Source organism: Octopus bimaculoides, chromosome 22 (assembly GCF_001194135.2).
Source record: "Octopus bimaculoides isolate UCB-OBI-ISO-001 chromosome 22, ASM119413v2, whole genome shotgun sequence".
In the NCBI taxonomy this organism is placed as follows: domain Eukaryota; kingdom Metazoa; phylum Mollusca; class Cephalopoda; order Octopoda; family Octopodidae; genus Octopus; species Octopus bimaculoides.
The window spans coordinates 36444073-36453045 of NC_069002.1; the positions used below are offsets into that span (position 1 = coordinate 36444073).

The 8973-nt window shown below is 36.4% G+C and overlaps 1 protein-coding gene across 8 annotated transcripts in view; it reads right to left on the bottom strand.

Annotated features, from left to right (window-relative positions):
* LOC106867752 (phospholipid phosphatase 4) overlaps positions 1-8973 on the bottom strand; it is a 27372-nt gene that overhangs the window by 13256 nt on the left and 5143 nt on the right. For 6 of the 8 annotated variants that reach the window (XM_052975694.1, XM_052975693.1, XM_052975692.1 and 3 more), the window contains exons 3-7: positions 7073-7149; positions 3941-4046; positions 3364-3451; positions 2715-2778; positions 308-432 (exon numbers count right to left, since the gene is read on the bottom strand). In XM_052975694.1, coding sequence (XP_052831654.1) covers positions 308-432; positions 2715-2778; positions 3364-3451; positions 3941-4046; positions 7073-7137 — 448 coding nt within the window. In that variant the 5' untranslated portion in view covers positions 7138-7149. Of the gene's footprint in view, positions 1-307; positions 433-2714; positions 2779-3363; positions 3452-3940; positions 4047-7072; positions 7178-8973 lie in introns of all 8 variants that reach the window. The other 2 variants (XM_014912717.2, XM_014912716.2) reach the window with 2 other exon arrangements.

Genomic DNA, 8973 nt, shown 5'->3' on the forward strand with positions numbered 1-8973 from the left:
TATATATATATATATATATATATATATATATCATCATCATCATTTAACATTATATATATATATAAATATATACGCACTTATACACACACATGCATATATATATTGTATATACACACATACACAAACATACACATATGTAGACATGTCGACAGAGATTCATGCATAAATGTATATATTTTAATATGGATATATACACATAAATGTGCAAAATATAGACTGATATAGATATAACATACATATCACTAGTTTCCATGGATTCTACTGTTTCACTTCTAAATTAAGTTAATCCTTTCAGAAATTTACTCACTTGAGGAATGTCCACTTGGAAAGCTTTTCCGACCTTCAGTGATTTTCTCCTGTAAACCTGTACACAACATGCCAGCAACGAATTTCCCATCAGGGAAACACCGCCAATAGAAGTCAGGACGGGGCCTAACAGAAACAAAAGGAATATTTTTTTTTTAAATCAACAGAAAGAAAATTCATTTTAACATTTGTGTAGAGTTTATGTCTCATTTAATAATTCCAAGTAATACAAAGGGAGCGCACAAAATAGTAGCTTGGGTTCTGTAGTACAGCATAAATACAGACATAAATTTACATATGTAGAAACACTTAGCCATTCATTTGCAAGTGTCGTCTGACTGCTTGTAACTGCTGAACAAAGATGGCACACTAGCTGACTGTTTGCTACATTATCCTCACTGTGGAGGCGCAATGGCCCAATGGTTAGGGCAGCGGACTTGCGGTCATAGGATCGCGATTTCGATTTCCAGACCGGCCGTTGTGAGTGTTTATTGAGCAAAAACACCTAAAGCTCCACGAGGCTCCGGCAGGGGATGGTGGCGAACCCTGCTGTACGCTTCCACCACAACTTTCTTCCTGTTTCTGTTGTGCCTGTAATTCAAAGGGTCAGCCTTGTCACACTGTGTCACGCTGAATATCCCCGAGAACTACGTTAAGGGTATATGCGTCTGTGGAGTGCTCCGCCACTTGCACGTTAATTTCACGAGCAGGCTGTTCCGTTGATCGGGTCAACTGGATCCCTCGACATCGTAAGCAATGGAGAGCCAACATTATCCTCACTATATTCTCACCACATTAGTCAATTGTAAAATTACAATGTGTGAACATCTCTAGCTTCTTCTGCAAGATGACATATTCAATAGCAGAAAGAATGGACAGTGTGGAAGCATATTTGAGAGCAGGTCCTGTTAAGCAAACACAAGAAATTTTTGAAGTTTCCAAGTAAAAGTTTACTGGCAATGATACAAATGTTGGTTAAGAAGTGGCATGCTAAGGGGTTAGTACACAACACCCCAAAACAAAGAGATCCTTCAGGTTTGGATGCTGGAAGTTATTCAAGGCATTTGTCAAAGGATTACTCAAAGACCAAAGAAGTCAACAGCCTCACATAAGCAGGAGGTGAGGTGCAGGAAATTCTAAAGTTGAAGCCATATCATTTCACAAGTGTACAGCGGATGAGAAGAGCAAACAAGAAAATTACTGGACTCGGCTTCAAATAGCAGATACAAGTGGTTAGAATAACACAATGACACTTGCAAAGGAACGGTTCATTACACCATTTATGTTCCTGTTTCTGACAAGAAATTTCGCTTTCATGTAAAACAACTATATTTTGTAGTCATTATCCGTAATCTACTCCCAAAACACTTTAGCAGCTCTACTTTGCATCCCTTGCAAACTTATATGTCCTATGATCATTAAAATGCAACGACCTCCACAAGAACCAGCCTTCAAGTTTGGTTTTCCATTCCTAGGTTAATTGGAAACAGATTGCTGTGCTTCTCATAAACCTCCTTGGTGGTCCAATTATTTGGTGAAAAAAATACCACCAAAGCAACTTAAACCGTCCAAAGGACAGGTGCGTTTGCTAGTGTGTGTGTGTGTGTGTGTGTGTGTATGCGTATTAGCTGAATAACTCATCATTGCTGGGCGATTTCAACACTAGAATGCTTTGGCTAACTTTCAATTTTCTCTGTTTTGACGAGGATTTTTTCAATTTTTGTTTTTTCACCATAATCTTGGAAAAATGACGGGGGAGGGGGAAGCTTTTTATGAAAAGAATTTTTGAGAATTTATGAATTTCCCCTCGCTCCCCCTCCAGACCAATTTTGGCCAACTTAAAAAACAATGGGGAATAGCCTTTTCTACGTGATATTTGTGTTTCATAAAATGAAAATAAACGTTACAAGACAAGGTTTTAAACAGAATGAAAGCAAGTATGTCATACAAAGAGAGAGAGAGGGGGGAACAGCATGCATGAGAGATGATACATATACAGACAGAGTTATAGAGAGTGAGGTAAATGTATAGAGAGAGGGGAAGGCTAAAGAGAGAGAGAGAGAGAGCCTGATGGAGATGTTGATTTGAAAGTAGAGTTATTTAATATAACAAATTATGTTTTTTGATTATTACCAGAAACCTTCTCTTTAGGATGCAGATTTTGAGAATCAAATTTTTGTTTCCTTCTGGACACACTGTTTCAGAGCCTTAGGAGGCTAAACACACATACATACACTCTCATTTATATAGTACACACACATAATATGCAATCACACATACATACACATATATGCAACCCCCAACCACACACACCTTCATGTGCACACACACACACACACACACACACACACACCCAACACACCTATATATATGCATTCACACAGATATATAGAGAAAGATCTACTTACCGTCCAAAAATGATTTTTATCACATTTGTAAGAGAAGCAGTAAAGAATATAGATAAAGTCACACCTGCAAGATAAAAATAAATAAAGGTAAATTCATGTTTTTAGCTGGTCACAATGACATAAACTGTAATTTCTGGTAAACAAGGCCACAGATTTGGTCACTAGGCAACAGTCAATTAAACAGACCGAGTACTTGAGAGGTACTTTATTTTATCAACACCTGAACAGATAAAGATAACCTTGTGGGATTTGAACTTAGAATGTAAAGAAAAACATATTCCCCTCTCAGATTCACACTTATAAGTAATTACCACAAGGTATTCGTCCAAAACAATGAATATTTATATTAACTTAAGCACAAGGCCTTAGATTTTGGAGGTGATGATAGTTGATCAAATCAGCTCCAGTACATGACTGGTATATTTTTTCATAACTCTGGCAGGATTTGAATTCAGACCATAAATAGACTAACTTAATTATTACAAGGCATTTTAGTCTAACACTAATGCTTTGGTCAAAACATCATCTCAAATGAATACTTTGAGACAATAATATGAATGTGAATAATAGAAATCATAGAATGGAATGGAAGACAAATGTTGTAAAAAGGAGATCAAAATTATCAACTGTATTATCAAACGACTCTTACCCAAAACAGCACATGTCACATCTGTTTTATTTCTGTTCCTGATATAAGCAGACACAATTGAAACTAAAGGTAAAATAGTTACAATGACCTGTAAAATATAGAAATTACATAAATGTTGAGTTGAGCAAAGAAATCTTAATTCTCACTTTTTGTTCTAATATATGATGGGGTACTAAAAAGTTCCTGGCTTTGGGTAAAAGAAAATACAGGATGAGGATCGGTTAATTATGAATTTATCCAACATATTCCCCTCTCAGATTCACACACTTATTGCAGTGGTCCTTCAGTTTTTCTAAGCCCTGTAAAAGAACTCAGAAGGTTGGGCCTCCAACCAGGCCTTTTGCAATGCCCTTAAAGCCAGGAACTTTTCATTACCCCCTCATATCATCTAGTTGGTTGTTTAGTCCCAGTTTGGATAATAACATGTTCACATTTAGTTCCTTAGAAATAAAATGCTACACTCTAAATATATGTATTAATAAATATAAGTAGGAAGGAAAATCAGAAATATATGTGACATCTCTAATCTGAAAAGGTGTGATTCTGTAAAAAGAAATGAGGACATTTGAAAACCAACCCACAAAAATTTAACCGGAATATAACTGGGAGTTTCAGGATTCTTATACAACCATAATTCTTCTGGTTGAATATGTCTTTCAAATGGCTTCAGATTATCTGTGTATCTACAATAGCAAAAAGAAAGAAAAAAAACAGATTACAGTAGAATTAACAAATAACGAAATAAATTAAGCATATTTTGTGGCTTTACCTTCTCTTTGAATTTATTTTCAGTTCATTTATATGGTAAGTACTTAACAAAATAATTAAAATATTAGTAATTGATTAATGCAATCAAAAGTAGAGCTACTCATATATGATCCCCAGAGATAGTTGAATGTTTTCTGGAAGTGATTGTGGAAGTAACAGGGTCTAAGAAAAGAACTGAAGGAAATTTATGCAACTATTACAGGTCAGCAACAGAGAGTTATGCCCCCTCCTTAATACATAAAGCATACATAAGCAATGTAATGATGTATAAGAGTGAAATGTGAATGCTAAATATAGATTTGACAGGGATTAGAAAGAAACTAGACAACCCGTGACCAGTTGGATCACAAGGAAACTCCGAGTTTCCCAGCAATGGAGTTTTGTTTTATGGGTTAATTTATATTTTCTTTTCAAGGTTATTTCGCATGCTTAATCATGCGTAAACAGCTCCTTTCCTCCAAAAGGTAAGATTTGGCTGCTATTTCTTGCACGCCCGGCTACAAGGTAACAGGTATTTCAGGTCCTTTACCACAAATAGCTGTTACGGTTTACGAACGGGTCTTTTATGAAATATTCACCATATTTTTAGCCATTTTCACTTGAAAATATTTTCTAAATATACCAAAAACATTCTTGTAATGGTATTCACTTAAAAATAAAACATTAAAATATTGTCTGCTCAAATAAAGCTAAAATATAAATACTTACTGTACAAACAACTTACATTTTTGTAATCACATTCACTTAAAAATATTTCTAAATGGTTAAAATATTACGGAGACGTACTAGCATAGCAAGTGACTTGATTTGAGATCGTGTGCTGAAACAAAAACAATTGCAATGTGGAAGATGTTTGTAAGCCATTTAAGAACACACAAAAACCATTAGTTTCACTTCAACATTTGAATTTGATTTGTGTCAAAATATTTTTGTCACTCTGAAACCGTGACCTGTTCACCGACAAAATAGAAACATTCTTTCTCTTTTGTTTTTCTCCATCACAACATATGAATGAGAAAGGAAGGGGTGAAAGTCAACATTTTTTTTCCTTAGAGAGTGATAGAGAGTGTGATGACTGTGTGTGTATATGTCACAGATAGTATACATATGTTTGTGTTGAATCACATGCCATGACATTCATTATATGTGTTGACGTCAGGGAAGCCGTGTTTTTTTGTTTTTCTTCACCAAGAAATAACATACAAAAATTGTGTTTAATCGTTTTCATTAATAAACAGAGGTCCAAATATCACAAAACCTTATACTGCACTGCATTAAAGTAAGCATGAAAATAAATATGTAAAAAAAATTAAGATAAAATATACTGTTTCTGAGATATTTCGGGAACAAACAAACATCTTCCAAAAGTTTTAGTAATATTAAGATGAGGCAAAGTATTATACACTAAATGTGCCATATTGAAAAACAAAACAGGAAGGAGTCAAGAGACTGTTTGGGTAGTAAATATGTGTGTTGTAAGACTAAAATATACGTAGCACAAGTGATGCTGAACTGGTCTAAAGACATGATGGGAAGAAATGATGAGTGTTGGATGACAAATTGCTATGGGTCGACAGAGGACAACAGCCATGGCAGAGGAAGATTGTGATAATGGAAAAAAGTGGTAAAATTAGTGCTGAAGATGTTGAGTCTCACTGATAAGATGGTGCAGGAGTAAGATAATTAGATGACATTCTGTGCTGCAAGCCAGACCAACCCATACCAGCAGAGAAAAATGAACACAAGAACAAGAATTACTGGTACTGATATGGCATGGGTATATTCTTTTATTCTTTAGTCAAACAAATCACCCACAAGACTTATTCTCTGTAAGCCTGGTACTTATTTTATCAGAGACTTTTGCCGAACCACTAAGTTATATGGATATAAACACACCAACTTCGGTTGTCAAGTGATGGAGGAGGGATAACACAGACACACAAATACATATATATATGTACAATGGGTTTCTTTCAGTCTCCATCTACCAAATCCACTCACAAGGCTTTGGTCAGCCTGCAGCTATAGTAGAAGACACTTGCCAAGGTACCACACAGTGGGACTGAACCCAGAACCATGTGGTTACAGGTTTTATAAACATATATCTATTTACAACTTACACCTAATTGACACTAGAGTAATTATTACAATGCTATCAACTTTGTAACATTATGTAAATGGGTTGAGCCATTCACAATCTTGATTACATTTCAAAAACTAACTTTCTGTTCTGCTCAGGTATCTTTACAGAAAGATATAAGCAAATTTTGAGTTGTAAATATGACAAAATTAGTCTGTTTAATCCTACTTTGAAGCCACCAAAAACCATGTGATACAACATATGTCATGTGATACAACATATGTCATGTGATACAACATATGTCATGTGATACAACATATGTTATGTGATACAACACATGTTATGTGATACAACATATGTCATGTGATACAACATATGTTATGTGATACAACATATGCTATGTGGTACAGCAAGTTGACAGAATCGGTAGAGCGCCGGGTGAAATGCTTAGCGGTATTTTATCTGTCGTTACATTCTGAGTTCAAATTCCGCCGAGGTCGACTTTGCTTTTCATCCTTTCAGGGTCGATAAATTAAGTACCAGTTACGTACTGGGGTCGATGTAATCGACTTAATCCCTTTGTCTGTCCTTGTTTGTCCCCTCTATGTTTAGCCCCTTGCGGGCAATAAAGAAATAAGAAACAAATTTGGCAGGTTTTCTCAGTTGCTGTTTGTATCAGAGGTGAGGAAAGTGATGAGGCTCTATGAGAAACATCCTATTGATGCCAGTAAGGAAAAGAAGAGATGTATGATGATGATGATGGCAACGTTGATGACGATGGTAGTGTGAGAGTGTCTGTGGACGCACATGCTAGCATGCACATGAGAGAAAAAAAACAACACTGAGTATTTATCAACTTACAAATACAATAGGAAGAAAAGAATCCGGAAAAGTACTTCTGCCCCAAAGCTCTCCAAAATCTTCATTGTTTCTGTGCTCTGCTTTAAAGAAATTCATTCAGTATACCTTATAAAAACAAATTGAAAATCATATTCATACATGAAACAGAAGAAGTTGTTTAAACACTCAAGTTTTAACCCTTTCATTACTGTATTTCTGTTGAGATGCTCTGTGTTTCTTTCAATTACTTTAAATAAAACAAAGAATTTAGTAAAATAACTTAGTTATCATTCAGCTAGTGTTAGGAACATAAATTGTGACTAAGGTTTGGTGGAAGATTTTAATTCAAAACTTATGAAAACAAGAGATTTGTACTACAGAGTCAGAGGTGGTTTCAGCCGGATTGGTAACAAAAGGGTTTAGATAATTATTATTGGTTTCTTTTGATTAATCACAAAGAGTGATTGTTAGTAGAGGAAGGGCTAGACTATTAAAGAAATCCCACTGTATTACTAGAATGTCCGAATGATGGATTTATGAGAAAGGAAGCAATGCTCTGTGATGTGAACTTGAAATAGAGGCACATAGGACACTGTTCATCATGCATATGATGGTTTATTCTCAGTTGGCAAATATTAGCACAGATCAACACCCAAACTGTTCACTGATGTTTAAACAAGAGTATCAGCTCTTGTTAGAATCATTGGTCTGGGGGTGCTTCTGGCTAATGAGACAACAATGTCAAAACACTGGGGGTCCCAGAATCTCTTGTGCTAATGAACTGAGTGTGTTGTGAACACATATTCGTCATAAAGGAGGAACTATTTTCCTGTGACAAAACAGAACAGTGGTAAGCATATTCATGTTCAAATCAACTGGAATGTAATTAAGAATTCCATAGATTTTGATAATGTTGTTTCATTATTTTTCATCTTTTAGCTTTTACTTGTTCCAGTTATCAGATTATAACCATGATGGGTTACAGACTTGAATGGTTTTGTTGAGCAAATTGCTCCTATACATATCTTTGAAGTTTGGTACTTATTCTAACAGCCTCTTTTGTCGAAATCCTACGTTACTGGGATGTAAACAAACAAACACCAGTTGTCAAGTAGTGGGGTACAAACACAAATACACATATGTACAACATGGCAGTAGGAGCGACAGTTTTTGCATTTGCAGTACCAGTGTTGGTACCAACGTCTGGGATACTTGACTGGTCTGCAGAGGAAATCCATTCCATAGACATTAAAATCTGGCATGATCCTGACATCAAATGGAAATTCCCACAAAAACAGTGATATCAAAAGGTTCCACCACCAAAAACAAAAGAGATGAAGGAGGCAGAGGCTTGAAATCCGTGCAGGCAGCCTTGAAATGTTGTACAGCGATGAGGCGCTATGGTGCCACTGCATGGCACCTTCGGTAAGTGTCTTCTACTATAGCCTCAGGCCGGCCAAAGCTTTGTGAGTGGATTTGGTAGACGGAAACTGGAAGAAGCCCATCAAATATATATATATAATGCAAGAGAGTTAGGGGTTGAGGATTCAACCCACTAAGGGATAGTATCTATCCAATATACTGCATATTCCGCCGCATATTCTCCTCCAATTTTTTATAGCTATATATATATCATCATCATCATCGTTTAACGTCCGCTTTCCATGCTAGCATGGGTTGGACGATTTGACTGAGGACTGGTGAAACCGGATGGCAACACCAGGCTCCAGTCTAATTTGGCAGAGTTTCTACAGCTGGATGCCCTTCCTAACGCCAACCACTCAGAGAGTGTAGTGGGTGCTTTTACGTGTCACCCGCACCAAAACGGCCACGCTCGAAATGGTGTCTTTTATGTGCCACCTGCACAAGCCAGTCCAGGGGCACTGGCAATGATCTCGCTCGAAAATCCTACGGGAGCCAGT